This window comes from Solanum tuberosum, unplaced genomic scaffold, assembly GCF_000226075.1.
Source record: "Solanum tuberosum cultivar DM 1-3 516 R44 unplaced genomic scaffold, SolTub_3.0 scf00074, whole genome shotgun sequence".
In the NCBI taxonomy this organism is placed as follows: Eukaryota; Viridiplantae; Streptophyta; class Magnoliopsida; order Solanales; family Solanaceae; genus Solanum; species Solanum tuberosum.
Window position 1 is genome coordinate 354,916 of NW_006238998.1, and position 20,964 is coordinate 375,879.

General features: G+C 37.3%; 1 protein-coding gene across 2 annotated transcripts in view; it reads left to right on the forward strand.

Annotated features, from left to right (window-relative positions):
• Window positions 1–531: 531 nt before the first annotated feature.
• LOC102589106 (rhodanese-like domain-containing protein 8, chloroplastic) overlaps window positions 532–20,964 on the forward strand; it is a 32,673-nt gene continuing 12,240 nt past the window's right edge. Inside the window, exons 1-5 of one of the 2 annotated variants that reach the window (XM_006345668.2) lie at window positions 532–935; window positions 1,072–1,125; window positions 1,732–1,881; window positions 8,832–8,994; window positions 15,830–15,921. In XM_006345668.2, the coding sequence (XP_006345730.1) occupies window positions 645–935; window positions 1,072–1,125; window positions 1,732–1,881; window positions 8,832–8,994; window positions 15,830–15,921 (750 nt within the window). In that variant the 5' untranslated portion in view covers window positions 532–644. The remainder of the gene's footprint in view (window positions 936–1,071; window positions 1,126–1,731; window positions 1,882–8,831; window positions 8,995–15,829; window positions 15,922–20,964) is intronic. The other variant, XM_006345669.2, reaches the window with a different exon arrangement.

The following is a 20,964-nucleotide window of genomic DNA, read 5'->3' on the forward strand; positions in this document are numbered from 1 at the left end:
ATTTGAATTCTCGATTATTCTATTTCAGGCCACCCATAGAAGAATTTCCCCAAAACTGCGTATTGAAGGTTTTCTATAATATTCATTTTATCCACCTTCTCTTTTGTCACACCACTCTAGGGATTCCTTCTTTGTACTGGATTTTCTTTATGGGAATTGATTCAACAAAACTCTGAAACTTTTCTACATCACTTTTAGGTTTTAGAATATTAGAAAATTGCTCTCTTTTTGTGCCAAATTCCTTACCTATAAAATCGATAGGCAAATTAGTAGGGACGATTTGATGGCTTGGTGCATTGGGATGTTTAAGAATGGGAAATGAAGTATTGGAATGTAATGCCAGACCAGCACTAGAAGAAGGCTGACCGGCAGCCATATTATTCCAATTACTATTTGTTCAGAATTGCCTTTAACTCCTTGGCGGTGGGAGGCGGCGGCCCAAGGTTTTTCTTTATTTAATGAGTTTATCAAGTTAAACAATGACAAAAAAAAAAGGAAGAGTATTTATTTTAATTTTTTTTTATATTCTCATTTTTGTTAAAAAAAAAAGAAAAAACTGGAAGCGTTATCCATTAAAATGTTCCATTCCATGGCGTCTTCTCTCCCAATTTCAAATTGAATTCAAATAGCATTGAGTAAACTTGATGAGGTCGTTTACATTGATGAACGTGGCAAAGCCATTTCTACTTGCTTGTAACGAACCAAGTAGATGTTTTCCGAATATTCCAAAAATTGGTGCTACTACTTTGAATAATAATAAGAAGAGGGTTTTGCCGTTAAGATGTAAAAGCTTCTGCTTGTCTTCAAATGGGGATTGGTTGGAAGTTCCTAAAGAAATTGACAATGAGGAAGAGTTTATAGTGGTAAATTTCTACCGCTTTGTTTTTATTGAAGACCCAGAAGAGGAGGTCAGCAAACACCTTTCCTTTTTGGAGGTAATTGTTTAGACTTGAGTTCTTATCATTTGAAGGTTTTTAACTACTACACACTGTAGCATGTATATCAGCGAGATGCCTGAATATATGCTCTTTCACTCAGATTATTATAACAGATATTGCCCTTTGATTGCAGGGAAGAGATATACATGGCCGCATTTATTTAAACAAACAGGGAATTAATGCACAGGTAGGACTGTTTGTTTTTTTCTTTTTGATTTTCTTTTGTGCTTTGGGCATTTCCATTGTTTAATCACAAATTTGAGTTTCATGGTTCTACTTGGTATTACTATTCAGTTGAGAGTTCAAAATATTGGTTGTTTAATGTTTGGTGGGAGGGAACATGTGGAGGCCATTAGTTAGTTTTTGAGTTTTTGCTTGAGTAGTATAGAGTGATGTACTTATATTTTAAATTTCTTTCTTCGAGTTATAATTTAGGCACAGACAGAAAAGGAAACCTAGACATTCAATTTAGGATAGAGAGATTGATATGAAACAAGATAATACATACCTGTGGTAAAGAAATATTACGAAGCTACCATAGTACCATGTAATCCACCCAAGAGATAGTGTTTTTTTATCTTAAATGAGCACAGAAAGGACAGGTTAATGATTAGATTAGCATGCTCATGGTCCTCAATGTATATCTTTTCCTAAGATAACATATTCCAGTGGTCCTAATCTAAAATTTCTTTAGATTACCAGATCAGTTTTGCTACATGCCATAGTAAATAATCCCTGCCAGCTATAAGATAAACAAAGTTATTCTGTCTTCTGATACTTCCTGTTGGTGCAGTACAGTGGACCAAACAAAGATGGCCTTGCTTATGTTAAGTGGGTAAGGGAGGACTGCAGATTTTCCGATGTTCTTGTCCAGATCTCACCAGCATCTAATGGGCATGCCTTTCCAAGATTGAAGCTGCGTTATAAGCCCTCTCTTGTACAGGCAAGTCATGTCCATCATGCATTATGTTGCATGCTTGTCTTGTTCACCAGCTATTTCATGGATAGTTACTCAAAGGGATATTTTTTCTTCAGGACATGTGAATTTATCTAGTTTTATTTTTCATTTTATTACTCCCAACCAATAATCAAAATTGTCATACTATGTATAGTAAGGACATGCTTATTACTTACGATTTGAACTTTGTGCATTGATATAGCAGCCTCTTAGGCCCAGGATTATGCCTTCTTGCAGGCAGGCATGAAACTCATTGGCTTGTGGATGTTTTTGTCATGACAATTACAAAACTAATGCAAATATGAGCATTTGGTCAAAACCACTTCGTGTTTATCACTGCTTCTTGGTTACTTCTCCGTAAAATTTACACTAGCTATTTGCTTAAATACTAGAGCAGCAACAACATACCCAGTGTAGTCCCACGCGGTGGGGTCTGGGGAGGGTAGTAAGTAAGCATACCTTACCTTTACCTCAGAGGTGATGTAGAGAGACTGTTTCCAATAGCCCCCGGCTCAAGACAAAAACATTCTAGGAAAAGACATCATGAAAGTATAATAGGCGATAGATAGTAGCAAAACAACAGATAGCAAGATAACTGTATTATGACTAAATAAATAATCTAGGAAAAGACATCATGAAAGTACAATAGACAATAGATAGTAGCAAAACAACAGATAGCAACATAACCATACTATGACAAAATACTACTTTAAACAAACTGCCTGGAATAATAGATAAGTCACAGAAATCGAAGAACAAGAAACTAGAAGAGTAATCCTACGACTACTAGTAAGGGCACAAGACTCCTACTTATTAGAAGGGACACAGTCATACATACTGTAAAGATATGGCACCCGGACCTAACTCAATCCCAAAAGCTAGCTCATGAGGGGGAGGATTGCCCAAGTCCATATAAGGAGACCACCAGTCGATTTCCCAACCAATGTGGGACTTTTACCCACTCTAACACCCCCTTTAACGCACAAGCCCAACTGGCACATGGATCGGGAGCCCAAACGGGGATGGACCTGGCTCTGATACCATGTAAAGATATGACACTTGGGCCTAACTCAACCCCAAAAGCTAGCTCATGAGGGGAGGATTGCTCAAGTCCATATAAGAAGACCACCAGTCCATTTCCCAACCAATGTGGGACTTTTACCCACTCTAACACATACTAATCTTCTATCCTAATTCGTGTCCGCCACACCTTCCTATCTAAGGTCATGTCCTCGGTAAGTTGCCACTGCGCCATGTCCTGTCTAAACACCTCTCCCCAATATTTCTTTGGTCTACCTCTACCTCTCCTGATTCCATCCATAACCACCCTCTCACACCTGCGCACTAGGGCATCCATGCATCTTCTCCTCACATGTCCGGACCATTTCAACCTCGCTTCCCACAAAATAGGGAAAAGAAAAAGTTGGGAAATGCTCCCAGGCACATTCTCCAAGAATTTCGCTCTCCTACTTCCTAGAATTGTAGAACACCTTTTCCTGTGTCTTTTCTATCAAAATTTCTTTCTTTGTTCTTCTCAACCCAATTGTAACCACCCTTTTCTCACTTCTTACCTTTCTCCTCTTTCTGATGGGGGGAAAAGGATTCTGGTTTTAAATGTACACCATCTAAGTACAGTTCAAGGTCAAAAATTTGGTTTGAAAGGACAGTGCGCTTCAGGCATTTGATGAGGAAAGCTACTATAAAGCATTGAAGTCTTGAAATGGATAATCCAGATATTTACTCCAAGGAGCAAAAACAGACAGTTAGGAGATGGAAATTAAAAGACCATTACATAGAGTTCTTTTGTACTCTTAAATTCAATGAACATGGTAGGTACATCAGTTTCATTGCTTTACAAAGGCGCAATAGGTCAACCCTTCGGGGTGGCCCAGTGGTTTGAGCTTGGGACTTCCATGTTGGAGGTCTCAAGTTCGAAACCCCTTGCCAGCGAAAGCAAGGGGTTTGCCTTCTGGGTTGAGCTCGTCGCACCAGGCTTGCCTAGTGCGGGTTACCTCTCCTATGTGGTTTGCGAGCTATTACATAGGAGCGAGGGTTTTACCCTGTGCGCATCCAAAGGGTAGCGGCTGCGGGTTTCCCTTGTCATCAAAAAATAAATAAATACAAGGGAGCAATAGGTCAGTTATTATTATCACACCTGAAGTTACACTAAAAGCTGGTTTGGGGTTTATAGCACAGAAAGTCATTAGATTCATTAATGCTTCAGAAGAAAGGAAGTTAATACAATAGCTAGGTATCCATGACTTGAAGTTTCATACATAGAAGCCTTCAAAATCACTTGATTGTCGACGGAAGGAATAAAGGAGCCAATGATCAAAGCATTGATACCAGAATCATTATTCTTGGAAGTGTAGTACCTTCAGAAGAGGATGTACTCGGAAGATGCATAGCCCAAAGTGTCTCGGCCCCAAACCATGAAACTCCAACTTTGAACGACATTTGAAGATGGGGCAAGCAACAACTGGAGATCCTCCCATGGAGTTAATGTTTATGGAATGAACGACTCTCATTTCCTCTTCGAGATGCTGTCTAGGAAAGAGGCAAAACATGCATGTTCTCCAAGGGGAGTGGAGTTGGAACAAGCTCAAAATGACTCTACAATGGTGGTCTCCTTCAGGGTGCTGGCCGGACGAAATTCCCAGAAATTAGGTCTGGATTCATCTCTAGGGGTGCCTGTGAATTATGGTCTCAAACCACATTCAGACAAGTCAGCGACATGTGAGGTGGCTGGATTGGAACTGAAGAAGAAACAAAACACAAAAATCATCTCCACTGGGCAAGAATTAAGGTTAAAAGAAATGAATAGCTGTACAACTAGAGATAAGAGTTGGAATGTGATGGATTCATATACCAACACCAATTTGGTGTGAGGTTTCAGCGACAGGAAGAAGAGGGAGGCAGATCATCCATGGTGGAAGTGAAGGGCCGTTGGGTAAAGTGGGTATTGCTACCTATATAGGAGAAAACTTTCCAGTGTCTTCTAGTGAAGACAGAGGTCGCAGTCCACGTGGGTGGGCGACTTTTAAATATCAACCACGTGACATGCAAGCTGGGCAGTTGGGGTCAGAAATTTTTATTAAGATGAAAGCAATAGTTCGAAATAAGGAGTTGGGCCCCAAAATTGCAGAACTTGTCCAAAGCATGATTATTTAGAGCCCAATGACTCAGACCTTCTAGAGACACAAGTTCAAGCAAACAACGAACATCAACTCAATTACAGAAGGAGCAAGTTTCTATGGGGATAAAGCTCAAGATTATACTTTTTCTGAGATGAGAACTATGATTGAGGAAGAGGGTAACAGAAGCACACCCGTCAAAGTGTTGCAATGACAATCATCTACTTCTACTCCTATTTCTAACAGGTCATCAGTGGACTTGACGAGAATTGATTTGACAAATAGTCTGCATGCAGAAGAAGAAAAAACTTTAGTGTAGGGGAAGATACACAAATGACGAATACTAGTGGTAATATGTCTCTTGCAGTAATAGAGGAATCAAAGATGAACTGCTACATTGAAGATCATAATCAAGTTTTGCAATTAGAATCTGTGGATGGTGGGAAATCTGGGAAGTTGAAGATGCCAAACCAATTTTGGTTCGGCAACAAGGTGATTGCTCAGACAAAAGGGGATACACCTATATGGGTCAGTCAATATTTGGTCAAATTAAGCAAATTGTTTGGAGTTGATTTTTGGGGATATGAGGAAGAAGCCATGGAATTACTAATGCAGATTGATAGTAGCAGACATGCAAGGAGGATGGAATCAAACACTACTATCAAGGAAAACAAGTTCAAGGGGACACAAAAGTTGAAAGGATTGGTCTTTTCTGTCATTAAATTAAAAAGCAATGGAAACAGGAGCAGGTGAAGGGCTTTGACTTCAATTATCAATGAAGATCCAATTAGTCACGTGGAATGTAAGGGGATTAAATAACATGGATAAAAAGAGGCCGGTGAAGAGTTCTTTACTTGACCGGGGTGCAAATGTTGTATGTTTGAAGGAAATTGTTAAGATGTCCCACATCGGTAGAGAGATGAGACTTTGCTTGGAAAAACCTCCCCTCAAGAGCAAGCTTTTGGGGTTGAGTTAGGCCCAGGTGCTATATCTTTACATGGTATAGACCCATCCAATTTGTTGGTCACCGATGATGGGTCCCCATTTAGAAGTGTTCACGCTCCAGTTGAGGTCTAGGCGTGCGGGGGAGTGTTAAGATGTCCCATATCGGTATAGGGATGGGAATTTGATCTCCTTATATGGACTTGGACAAACCTCCCCTCAAGAGCTAACTTTTGGGGTTGAGATAGGCCAGGTGCCATATCTTTACAGAAACAAAGCTGCAGGGGGGTGTAGAAGACCTTGTAAAGTAACTTCGGGGAGGAAGATGGGAAAGCTATGCCTGTCTAGAGGCCAGTGGAACCAGAGAGGGAATCTTGGTGGTATGGGATAGGAGGGTATGGAAAGGGGAGGCTCTTCAAATTGGGATACATACTCTGACCTGCAGATTTGAAGGCCAGTTGCAGGACTTTGATTGCCACATTACAGGAGTATATGCTCCAAACTGGGACAATGAAAGAAGAGAGGTATGAGACGAAATAAGTGCTGTAAGGGGTCCAATGGAGGGCCCATGGGCAATCTGTCGGGACTTCAATATAATTAGATTTCCTACAAGAAAAAAATATTGCAAGAGAAGTCCACAGCTATGGTGGAATTCTCAGACTTTATAGAAGACATGAGTCTTATTGATCTTCAGCTAGAGGGAGGTGCTTATACTTGGTACACAGGGGATACATATATTACTGCCTTAACAACTGCCAGAATCTTGATTTCTGAAGAGTGGGATAACTGCTTTAGCAACATCAAGCAATCTCTCCTTCAAGGAATGACGTCTGATCATGTATTTGTTGTATTGCATTGTGGTCATATTTCAAGTTTGACAATTGGTGTCTGAAGACGGATAGATTTGTTGAAAGAGTTATGAGTTGGTGGACGTCATTTTATTTCTTAGGAAAACCTAATTACATAGCTTTAAAATGAAGTCTTGGAAAGGTAAACTAAGGTGTGGAGTAAAAGAGGCCAAGGCAACTTGAAGGTACAAAAGCCTAACTTGCTAATCCAGCTAGCAGTGTTGGACAGAGTACTGGAAGACAACTTTAACTGAGGGGAAATTGTGGAGAGGGCATCCTTGCTGATGAATTATGAAGAACTGCTGAAACATGAAGATGTGGCATGGAGGCAGATATCCAAGGCCATCTGGCTGAAGAAAGGGACAGAAATACTAAGTTCTTTCATAAAACTGCTAATGGCTATAAACGATGCAACAACATTTATTATTTATTGATCCAGGATGAATTAATCTCAGAGCCTCTGAGAATCAATGATGAGATGGTGGATTTCTACAAAAAAAAATCTATACTGAGACTGTAGAATGGAGACCAACAACCAATTTTGGAACTCTCCAACAGTTTCTAAGGAAGGAAAGGATCTTTTGCAAAGCAGATTTCAAGAACAAGAAGTTTTGGGGTGTTTGAAAATGTGTGCTATGGATAAGGCTCTAGGTCTGATGATTTTACAATGGGATCCTTTATCAGATGTTGGGAGGTGCTCAAGCAGGACATCATTGGGTGTTTCACAACTTCCACTCTCATTAATCTCACAGGCATAGGCCATAGCATGGACAATGCCTAGAAAGATTACTGAAACTCTCTTTAGTTGGGAAGTAGCTGGAGCTGGAGAAGATGATCGAGGAAGATGGAGGATGGTCCCTGCATGCATTTGGTAGGCAATATGGAGAGAAAGGAATTCTAGGTGTTTTGTAAACAGCAGCAATACAATATATCAGATCGAACTCAACTGTATTATACTTCTCTGTTTTTGGTGCAGCCAAATCTACCCGGAAGATAAGTTTACCATTCTCAAAAAATAAAATATAAAATCTAAGATAAATATCTATCGTTGATACATTAGGTTCTTCGGAGGAAGGTAGATTTTTGCTTACTTTTGGTCACTCTTATGTAAGGTTTCAGTCTAATCATGTACTGTTTTGTGCCTATACATACAAATGTTACCTTACCCAAAAAATAAATAAGTTTACACTAGGAAGCATATAGCCTCAAAAGTCTCCTAGTTTGATGTTCTTTCAGGGCTTCATTAGTTATAGACGGTTCAAACCTTGTGAAATGTGCAACATTAGTTGGATTTTAGTTTGGTTTTCTGGATTTAAATGAGTCCTCAGGGATTCGTGAATGGAATTATGTGCTTGGAAATTTTAGCAACATCTTTTGGTTAATAAAATTCATATGATTTTATACCCTTAAGCCAGCTAAAGGATTTTTTTTTTTCTTTTTAAGAAGGAGCAAAATGAAGTGATGAACTTAGTAGCATATCTGCTAAAGCTTTCCCAAGATGTTGTTTTCTCAAGTGATCATTACAAACTTGAAGTAGCTCAGCGGAATAAGCCACTTTAAGGCTGATCATGTAGGAGGTTAGCTCGGCAGAGTATTTCAATTTAAGATCGACTGTAGAGGAGGTAGATATTGGACACAGTATATATTCAGATCGGTCTCCTAGAGGTTTGCTTGGACAATTAGTAATTCAACTGTTCTTAAAACCTGTGCATTTGTATCTTGAAATTATTTACACATCTTTCTTAATTTTTGGAGAATCTTAAATGTTAAATGAAATTGAAGGTCAGCAAAGGTACGTATTGAAAGGAAAATAATTGGGGTTGATGGGTTCATATGGACATATCTTAGCATCTTTTAAGTAGTGGTTTGATGAGGTTTGAGGGACTTTTCACTATATCTTGGGAGTTGACGAAAGTTTATCCACTTATAGAGAACCGGCATATAAACCTAATGAATATCTTTTTCTCTCGCTTTTAAAGAATAAAATGATATTTTAACATTTGGTTAACAGATGGAAGGAGGGATTTCTCACCTTCCTTTGCTTGATCCATCAATGAGAGCAGCTCCTTTGGCACCATCTGAATGGAGGAAGAGATTGGAAGCTGTAAATAACACTAATAATTCATCACATGGAAATTTCAATCCCAGTTTTATACTTCTTGACGTGAGAAACGGTAAGTATCCTTCTTTCTGTTTCCTGTTACATTTCTGGTCTTAGTTTTGGGGTTGGCCTGATTGAGTAATGTGGCCAACTCTTGATGCTGCTCGTTCAAAGTTTCACCCTGCTCAAAGAAAATAAATCTGTTTTTCTTGTAAAATTACAAATACTTCCACCCTCCCCCATGGGAATGTTTATCCCACTGGTGAGGGATATTCTTTTGGGGAGAAGGGACCGTGTGAGATAAGAGAAGAGGAGAGATGTTTGAAGGACATGGATTGTAAAGCACACCTATAGTAGGTGTGACACTCGAGCAACTTCTTACATTTAACCTATGAGGACCTAATTATACAACATTTAACTATAACATCCTAGTATACTAATATTACATCAGAGGTGTCTCCTCAGATGCAATGTGGGAAAACCACCCTATGACCCTAAGTTCTCTTATTTGAAAACATAGATAACTTAATAGTTGCTAGTAACTTGTAGGGAAGTCACCAGACTCTTTATTATAAAAGTTGCTGTCAAAATAATGGTATGCATAGTGGTTGGAAAGAGGCTGTATTGTTAACATGGTCACTGGAAGTTGTGTTATGTTGCCATAACAGTCACCGAGAAGAGGAAAAGAGGTGTGATGTGCTCCAAATAGTCACTGGAAACAGATGTCCTGTCCCTAGAGTTGTTATCCGAAATAGCTGCAGCGTCACCATAAGAGTTTTTGGAAATAAGCGTGTGCTACTATAATAATCATCTAAAAGAGGAAATAATTAGAAAAAACTTCACCTCATAAAAAAGAAAGAGGGAAGAACAAAAATTACAGAAAGTGAAAATTGTAGACAGGTTGTCACGACCCAATTTACCTAAGCCACGAGACACCTACCCCCAACCCTGTATGCGGACCAATTGCATACGTAAACCAATTCCACTATTAAGAAATAGTAATAAGCTTTCAAAATTGTCCATTCTCTAACATTGTACTAGAGCCAGGGAAATCCCAATTTATTGTTTGGACCTCCCGTCTTATATTGTGCACACTCTAGATGTCCAGTCCTGGACTTGCAGGGATTGGAGTCCCACATCTGTGGGATAAGTTGCAGTTGGACTCTTTATATGGTCCTGGACTATCCTTTTCTCTTGGGCTAGCTTTCGGGATTGAGTTAGGCCCAATGTCCATTTATTTAACAAAAACGATAGTCTTTAAATCATAAAATGAAATTTAATTTTGACACTGGAAAAAGCAGAATAAACAACCAAGTTCTTCTAATCCCAACGGAGACAAAAACACTAGGTGACTCATCCCATCTATCCTAGCCTTGGTGGACAGAGTTACTTGGTACCTGTTGGCGGCTGTTGCTGGTGGGAGATGGTAGGTATCCCATGGAATGAGTCGAGGTGCGCGAAAGCTGGTCCGGACACTATGGTCATCAAAAAAAAAAAAGAAGAAAGAATAAATACACAAGTCTCAAAGTAACACTGTCTGAATTGAAATAGAACAATAGTAAATGAGATGGAAGGAGTACACGGTGCTGCAAACTAACCAAGCATCTCACTATGAAACCTCCAAGTCTTCCTCCAAATCTGCTTCTACTGCTGACCACACTCTCTGCTAGCACAGGGATCAACATCTGCACAAAATGTTCAATAAATGTAGTATGAGTACAGTAAACCAGGTGTACTCAATAAGTATCATGAACCAACTTCAATAAGGTATTTTGCTTCAAAATACCCATTATAATGTGTGCAGTCAATAGATAGATGACTCAACAGAAGTAAACACGATATGACAAACAAATTTGTACAAATGAGGCATAATGATATATGCATCAAATCCAACATAAGAGGTATGCGACATATACAGCATATAAAGATATACAACGATAAGAATCATTAATTAGGGAAAGGTATGATAAAGACTCAACCTTTACTAACATTGGCGCTCCCAATACAAAAAACTTGTACGTACACTATTCCGGATGACCTAGTAATACGTTACTCATGAGGAACTAATCCATACCCACGTGCTGCACGGACAACTCACATGTTAATCATATCTCATACGAACAACTCACGTGCCATATCCAAATCTAGATATTTCTATATATAGTGTATCCAATTACAAAGCATACAAACAAAATATGACTATCAGCTAACATGTAATCTAATGTGCATATAACTCATAACAGGCAATTTAGCATGTAAACAATGCCTATAACATCATCACTAGCATTGAGTGTGATCAAATAGTCATGCAATAAATAAGGAATGGAAAGAAGGCATGAAATGGCATAATATCCCCACAAATAACCCAGTGACCGCATAAGTGCTTGTCACCTTGCCTATATGTCACCCCATATACATAATATATCAGTTAAGTTAATTTGGGAATAATTCTCTCGTTGAACTTAAAGCCTTAACTTACCTCTTTCCAAAGCTCCCTAGTCTCTAGGAATAGCTTTCCCTTCTTAAAGCCTCTGAGTACTCCCAATCTATTCAAAAGATTACTCTATTGGGTTAAACGAGTTCAACGATGCCCATATTTTAATATTAAACAAATTTGAAGTCAAAGTCAATAAGAAAGTTTAGCAATTAATACTGTGATAAAGTCACTTGTCCAATGTTTGTTGATGAAACCATCACTTACATGCATGTTCTGTTGAAATCCCAAGTCCTAAAAATGGTGAAACAACTCAAAAATCCCAATTGTATTCAATATATACCTGAAAGTCCAGTGTTTAGGATGGCGAAAAGCGACAAGGATCTGCTTGCGGCGAGGTGCTCACCTTTTTGGAGTGAGGCGTCAATTATTAACAAAAATTTAAAATATTAATTGCATATATCTATATTACTTTAAAAGCCTGAACTTCTAACTTTAATGTTAAATTACTATAATATCCCTAACTTAGGTTTTGACTTTTTCGATGATTGTGACTTTTCTGATAAGTTGCGACTTTTTTCAAAGGGTTGTGATTTTTCGATGAGTTGTGACTTTTCCAAAGAGTTGTAACTTTTTCAATAAGTTGTGACTTTTCCAAAGGGTTGTGACTTCTTGGAAAGGTTATGACTTTTCAGATAAGACACAATAAACACTTGTTCATACTACCCTTTGTTGACTATAAATAGAGGGTTTGCCTCTCATTTTTCAACCACAATTTTTTCTTTAATCTTCTACTCTTCTTCTTCTTGCATTTTAAATCTTTTTGTGTGATTTATTTTTGTTGAGTAAGTTCGAAGTTTAGCGGAATATGAGGTACCACTATAAAAATGAAGTAAATTGTTCTATCCTAAGAGGGTATATTCTTTAACCTCGAGTAGTTGAGGAAAATAGTTCTGATGATATAATAACTATTTTTTTGCTTAGTATATACATTAGTACGTAATGTTCCAATATATGAAGTTAACATGATATAGTCTAAATTCATTTGTTTTTGTTAACAAATTCTCTTGTGATGTAGATAGATGTTTCTCAATATCTTTTTCAAAAATTATTAAACTTCTCAAGAGTTAGAGAATTGTCATGATTTGTTTTTTGATACTCAATACAAAAGAATGACTTTATTTATTAGTGTTTTATGTGATTTAGATTGTCAGGAAGTTTGCTTCAAAATAATTATTATTATATAAACATTGTCCTTTTGTTTTATTGATTTACTATTTCTTAATATTTAAGTATTTTCGACGAAGAAAATTTTATATGACTTGTAATAATGCCAGTTGAAATTTGTATTAGTTTAATTTTTATTGCAGTCTAAATTTATTTGTTTTTGTTAATAATTTCTCTTGTAGATATATGCTTCTGAATATCTTTTTCCAAAATTATTAAACTTCTCAAGAGTTAGAGAATTGTCACAATTTGTTTTTTTGATGCCTAAGACAAAAAAATGACTTTATTTATCAATGCTACTTATGTGATTTAGATTGTTTGGAAGTTTACTTCAAAATAGTTATTTGTATGTAAACATTGCCCTTTTGTTTTACTAATTTACTATTTCTTAATATTTTTAGTATTTTTCGACGAAGAAAAGTTCATACCTATAAAAAAAATAGTAACATTAATTAAAAAGTCCTATTTATTTATGTAAATATAAAATTTATTTGAAATACATCTATTGCACATTAATTCATTAGTTATAACATTATAAATTCTCTTAGTTATTACAAATTATTGCAAATGTTATTCACTCTTTTACACTCTTTAGTAATAATATTATGAATTCTTATAGTTATTACATTAATTATTTCTATGTTTCATCTTTTCTTATATTAACTTTTGACCAATGATTTTTCATATTATTATACAGCCCCTATATATGTGATAACACGGTGTTGTTATTTTTCTTTGGATGAATCATACTTGGTTGAATAAATTGAAAATTGTTTACGAGTATATGAACTATATCTTTGTTGGGTGTAAGATAAACAAGTGATTATATATATAATTTCACAGATAGAATATATTCTTTAATTTTAATTTTTAGTTTTTCCGGTATAAAAAAAGGAAACGTTTCTTAGTTAACTATGGACAGTCAATCAAGAAGTCAAATATGAGAGCCAACAAAAAGAACGCCATCTATTATGTTATAACTTACAAAATAAAGATTAATATACAAAAATAGTTCTAAAAAATAAAATGTAGTTGTTTTCCACATGTTCATATGACATCTAAACAGGTTAAGTGGAATACACGTGCAAAGCACATCTTTGTTAGATGACAAGAAAAATACACAACAAATATCGTCAATAAAGTAATATTAGTGAGATACGACGAATTACATGATTGAACCTTATCAAATTGAAATAAATATATACATTATTGCATTTAACTAAGAAAATTTTTCATTGACCATCTTCATAAGTTCGTGTGAATAAGAGATATATATGATGATCCACATTGAACATTCACAAAAAAATGTGCAATATTATTTTGTGCAAAACTTCGAAAAACTAGTAAATAACAAAAATCTCAATCTCAATAGCAATAGCATATTAACTCCAAGATCCATTTCATTATATAGCTCCATATCCAGGGGCGGAGCTACAACACAGTAAGGGTGGTCAGTCGAACACCCTTCACCGGAAAATTAGACGAATAGGCAAAATATTCTTTATTATTTGAATATATAGATAAATAAACACACTTGTACATAAGGAGCGGTGTTGGTTCAACAGTAAGCTTTCTCATTTGAGTGTTTGACGTCCCGAGTTTGATTCCAGTTTGTAGCGCATTATTCAATTTTTTTTAAAAAAGGAAAGAAACAAAAATTTCTATTTCTAGCCTTGAATTAATAGTACTAAGAAATTACATCTTTCTATTTCTAGCCTTGAGTTAATAGTATTAAGAAATTACATTTAAAGATATACTTAAAGGTCACTCTCTATTATTATTCTTTTGATTATTTCTAAATTATTTTTTAAAATAGTTAAGAATCTCAATAAAATAAAAGGTAAATATGAAAAAAAAAAGTCTAAAGAATTCTCTTGAACTACAAAAAGTTCACGAAAAAGGTCCCAACAATTCATTTGATATGAACCAAAGGGAGTGTATTCAACTAGCAGCTAAAATTGATTTTCTTAATTTTTCTCTGTTAGCTTTGATTTATACTATTGATTGTTTTATAATTTAAGTTTAATTTTCGTATGATTTAGTTAAATGATATCTTATTTAATTTTAAATTTGGATGCACGCGCTCTTCGGGCTGAGGTCCAATTCATCTCGTAGGCTTATTGTAGAAAGGAAATCTTCAATCAATCATCATCTACATTATATAATAATATAATATATATATAAGAGATGAAGTGGGAAGGGCTTCCCAGTGATCCCAGTCCTGCCTGGCGCGAGCCATAAGAGTAGAAATCCGCGAGGCACTCCCTATCTCTGCCATTGAATGATTTAGTCGCACACTTGAAAGATAGCCCATAAAGTCACGGGAATGGTCATATGATCGAGAAATGCAAGTTCAACATTAGAAGGTTGTTTGTATTATGTGGGTGGATTATATTAAAGACTAGTACATTACAACTTATGTTTAATTTTATATTTTATTCAATTAAAGTTGATCAATAAATGTTGTGTTTTTCTGAAGAATAGTTTTATGATAGTGTATTATGTGATTTTATAAAAGTTTTGCTTATTTGGTACGATCGTAGAATGATTTGGGACAATTTTAATAGTTTTTACAACCTATAAGGTTTTTATGTTTATGAAAAACATACGACATAAAAAGTCCAAATTGCATGTCGAAACAAAACTTCAACTTCATCTCATGATTTCATATTATGATTTCATATCGCATGGCCAAACAGGCCCTTAGTCTTCTTCCACTGATCAAACCATATCCTTGCAATATCCATAAGTTGGTAAGAAGCCAGCTCAACACTCTCCTAATCAACAAAACAGGATTTGTTCCATTCATTAATCTTAAGTCTCTTAGCAAAAATAAGTGCGGACCGCCCAAACTACTGAAAGTTGTCCACCAATTTCTGTCCAATTCCTCATGTCAGGTGCTCCAACCATGTATTTTCAAATTAGAAAAATTCGCCTTTTTAGACCAGTGGCCGCAATCTAGGATTACTGGACAGTGATCCAGATGATACATGGAGTTTGAATTGTTTGATTGCACCAAATAGATCGTTCCACTCAGAAGAACACAAGAATCTGTCAATCCTAGAGTTGGAACTATTTCTTGACCAAGTATAAATTTCCAGTCTTGCCTATAGACCAGACAACCGCTTAAGGTGAAACATCTTATTATACTCTGTAAATGTCAACTTTTGCGTTGCTATTTCTTTTATATAATTGAATATTTCAATTGCCTTTTCTTCTAATATAGTGTAGTTTGATTTTCTGGAAGGTTATGAATGGGATGTTGGGCATTTTCAAGGCGCTCATCGGCCGGATGTTGATTGTTTTCGGGCCACTTCATTTGGGCAATCTGAGTCAGAGGTTTTAGCAGTTTATTACTCAATTTTCTATCTTCTCGTCCAAGCTAATCTAGTAAATGTTATTTTTGTATTTTTACATAATTTGAAGTGTTTTCTTTCTTTCTAACCCATTACTTGACCAATCTATAAGTATTTTGTTGGGTTCTTAGCAAAGAAATTGAAAAATAATAGAAAGAATAACGAGAGAAAAACATTGCAATGAGGTCAATGAGAATTGTTTTATTTTACCTTGTTGAACTCTACATTTATAAGAACAAAAGCAGTAAAAAGATAATGGTAACCTAGCCCAGAGTATCCCTGGAAAATATATCTTAACAAACTAATACTAATTAATAGGAAAAAACCAGCTAACCAACTATTAACTAAGATTTATTCAAACAACTAAAGCAGTAAAATTAAGGTACTACAACTCAAAAGCATAATTCTAACTGTATCACAAGTCTTTCTCTGAAACATGTGGGATAAATTTACAACCATATATTCGTCTGATTTGTATATCTTAGATTTGCAAGTTGATCATAGTACAACGCTGGAAAACACTTTCTTGTTTCTCTATCTTCTTGTTGATAATTGTTTGCTTGTCTGCCTACATGTATTATCATGTTGATTCTTGTATGTAGTCCCTCATTGCATGTATTACTTCCTTCTACTTGAGTGGCTTCGGTTGGCGATTGTAGAGTAGGGTCATGTTGTTGATTGGGTACGGAGGCGAGGGTTTAGAAAAAAATATGTACGTAGTTGTTCCAGCTGAAATACTTGGAATAAATCTGCCTCTTCTATTAGGAGTAGTCTTTTTAGTGCTAGCTGAACATAAAGTAAGCAATAAGTGGGTTCAGAGAGCGTCTAGATTGAGATTAGGGTTGTGCAACATAAGGTCATTGTCTGGGAAATCCATAGAGCGAGTAAAGATCCTTAAGGAGAGGAAGATTAGTATAGCTTGTGTCTAGGAAACTAAGTGGGTTGGGACTAAGGCTCAGGATGTGGATGGGTTGAAGTTGTGGTACTCGGTAGAGGTTAGGAATAGTAATGGATTAGGCATTTCAGTTGATTGGTATTTTAGGGAGCAAGTGGTAGAGGTCAGGAGGGTTAATGATATGATTATGTCGGTGTAGTTAGTCGTGGGAGGGCTTACGTGGAGCATTATTAGCACTTACACGCCTCAAGAGGGTTTGGATGAGGAAGTCAAAAGCGTTTTGGGAGGATTTGGATGAGGTTTTGAGAAGAATCCTTTCCATTGAAATGCTATTTGTAGGAGTGGATTTCAGTGGCCACATTCGATATTCTTTAGGGGTTATGACGATGTGCATGGAAGTTTTGGTTTTGGGGATCGAATTGAAGGAGTTGCACTTTTGGATTTCACTATAGCTTTTGAGATGGTGGTAGCAAATTCTAGTTTTCCTAAGGGGAACCACTTGGTTACCTTCCGTAGCACGGTGGCTAAGACTCAAAGTGATTACTTATTCCTTAGGAAGGATGATGGAGGTGTTATGAACTCAATAGGAATTCAATAAAACAGTAAACTTTCAGCACAATAGTTTTTTGGAGCAATTTTCTATTATCTGGAATTGGAAACAAAAATTACAATAAAATGGAAATGATTGATAAAATAGAGAACAAGTAAGGTTTCTTCACTGATAGAGCCCCAATTCAGAAAAAGGGAAAGAAGAAGAAGAAGGTTAGAAGAGAATAGAAAGAAGAAAAAGAAGCTGAGAAGAAGTTGAGAAAGTTTGTTAGAATACCAGATTTGCGTTGTCCTTTCTCTCTCTCTGCTGCGTGTATTTGTTGTGATCTCAGTCAATCTCAGCCGTTGAGTTTCATTTAATAATCTCTAATCCTGACCCTTTAATAATTGCCAATTATTCCCTCCGTGTCTCTTTTATTCACTAAACTCCTTCTGTCTATATTTGTATTCAAATATAAGTAAGGTTGTTACACCTTGCCGCTTGGAAAACATCCTTGTCCTCAAGAATGAACATCAAAATAAGGGAACTTGGCCTTCAAAAATTCATAATCCTCCCATGTGGCATCCTCAGGAGGAAGGCTAGACCATTGAATTAGAACCTTCACTCCGGCTGTATTGCCATGGTGTACCATCTGCCTCTGTAATATGTGAAGTGGCTTAACTAGAAACTGACCATCCTCACTAGTAAGGGGCAAAGCAGACTGCACCACCACCCTGTTGCCAACCTTTTTCTTAAGAAGGGACACATGAAAGACGGGGTGAACCCTGGAATCAGCTGGCAGACTCAACTTGTATGCCACTTTCCCACTCTGTCTATCACTGCATAGGGACCATAATACTTGGAACTTAGCTTAAGGTTCTTTCTTAAGGCCAGCGAGTCTGCCTATAGGGCTGTAACTTGAGAAACACCCAGTCACCAACCTTAAACTCTCTTTCAGTCCTCTTTTGATCAGTATACATTTCCAGCCTCTCTTGAGCCTTCAACAAATTATCCAACAGAAGTTGTTGCATCTGTTGTCTCTTCATGATGATATCCTCAACTGCAGGAAGTGTAGTGTCTTTCATAGGACCAAGGGTCAAATAAGGTGGTGTGTACCCATATAAGGCTTCAAAAGGGTTACATTGAATACTTGTGTGGAAATTAGTATTGTACCACCATTCCGAGAGAGGTATCTATTGTTTCCACTGTGTAGGCCTACTAGAGGTCATGCATCTGAGATAGTTCTCAATGCATTTGTTAACTCTTTCAGTTTGTCCATCACTTTGTGGGTGATAGGCAGTACCAAGGTGCAGCTGGGTTCCTAACAATCTAAACAGATTTTGCCAAAAGTTGCTCAAAAAAATGCTATCCCTGTCAGAGACAACATGCATTCCATGGAGTGTATGCACATGTTTGAAAAACTTAGCAGCAACTGTGCTGGCTGTGAAAGGGTGGGACAAGGTCATGAAATGGGCAAACTTTGTTCTTTGATCTACAACTACCAGGATTACCTCTTTGCCTCTAGATTTCGACAGTCCTATAAAATCCATGCTCACATGCCTCCATGCCTGGTCAGGAATAGGAAGGGGTTGGAGTAGTCCCGGATAAGGAACATTTTCGTCTTTGTTTCTTTGGCACACATCGCAAGATTCTACATGCTGTCGAACCATCTGTCTCATGCCAGGCCAAATTTTTTTTTGAGACAGTCTCATGTAAGTCCCCAGTTGACCAGAATGACCCCCAATTGGCGAGTCATGAAATGTTGAAACCAATTGTTGTCTCAGACTCCCATTACCATCAATGTAAACTTTACCTTTTCGCTTGAGAACTCCAGAAGAGTAGTGATAGATATGAGGACCTTGGTGATTCACAGAAAATTCAGAAATTAAGGCACACACTTCAGGGTCTTCCTCATAACTCTTACTCACTTCTTGGACCCAAGTAGGCACCATAGCGCTCATAGCTAGTACACAAGCTGAATTAGTGGTTACAACTGCTTCTCTGTCCTCAAATTGCCTAGACAAGGCATCAGCCACCTTGTTTTCAGCACCTTTCTTATATTGATGAAGCTATGAGTACTGCCCGAGTCCACGAGGATTGATAGAGTTCTCTTCTTAGTCAAGCCAGTAACTAATTTAGTGTTAACCCCATTCCAGTTGCCAGACATTGTGCTACAGTAATTTCTGAACTCCATTCCCCAGCAAACTCAATCTCAATTTCTGGTGGTACCTCCTGTATGACAGGCAACTCTTCAGGAGACCCAGAGATGCATTGTAATTGCCTTATCTTGCACCTATGGCCCAATCCATACTTCTCATCACATCTAAAACACAACTGGTTGGCTTTTCTGTGTTCATACACTTCAGAACTTAGCCGAGGAGGTGCAGGTTTCGGGCTAGCATTCACTGACCCTGGCGCAGTCACCATAGAACTACTTGCAGACACGTTATTCCCACTGGCTTTAGTGGCCACGTTAGATTTCTTCAGGGCAACTTCTATAGCTTTTTCCTGCATCCTAGCTTGCTGGATAGCAAAGCTAAGGGTGGTCAGTTTGAACATCTTTACAGCAAACTTAATCTCTTCCTTGAGGCCCCCAATAAAGCTGGACAAAAATGAGACTCGTTTAAAGCTTGATTTCGCGTGATCATTTCAGCCTTCAAATCCTCAAATTTCCTCAAAAAATCCTCGACATCTCCAGTTTGGCTAAGCTTATTAAACTCCTCCACCACATCTTCCATTAAAATATCTCCAAACCTATCACAGATCTCCTCCTTTAACTCAGCCCATGAGACGGGTCCCCTACTCAATACTAAGGAATTGTACCAAGTTTCAGCATCCCCATTTAGATAAAGAGCAGCCCCGTCCACCTTCTGATCCTCAGGGGTTCGATACAAGTTAAAGTACCGTTCACATTTACGTACCCAAACCTTAGGGTTAGAACCCTCAAAGCTAGGAAGCTCCCACTTAGGGTTAGGAATTACCTGATTCAGTCGACCTGGACGCCTGTCGGGAACTGGATTAGGGAGAATACCATCACCTCTATGAAGAGTATTTTCTTGACCTCTGTTGTGGCCTCTCCATTGTAGTGAGTCGATCCAAAACCAGCTCCAAAGTTCCTTGTATCCCTGTTTGAGTAGCATTTATGGCCTGTTGGCTGTTCCTCAATTCGACCAGCAATTCATCATGTTGAGCTAGTTTCTCATCCATGAGTCTCATCCTTGTTCCTTCTGCCATGAGTAGATTGTTATCGCCTGGGGAAGCAATGGCTCTGATACCAATTGTTATGAACTCAATAGGAATTCAATAAAACAGTAAACTTTCAGCACAATACTTTTTTGGAGCAATTTTCTATTATTTGGAATTGGAAACAAAAATTACAGTTAAATGGAAATGATTGATAAAATAGAGAACAAGTAAGGTTTCTTCACTGATAGAGCCCCGATTCAGAAAAAGGGAAAGAAGAAGAGGAAGGTTAGAAGAGAATAGAAAGAAGAAGAAGAAGCTGAGAAGAAATTGAGAAAGTTTGTTAGAATACCATATTTGCGTTGTCCTCTTTCTCTCTGCTGCGTGTATTTATTGTGATCTCAGTCAATCTCAGCCAT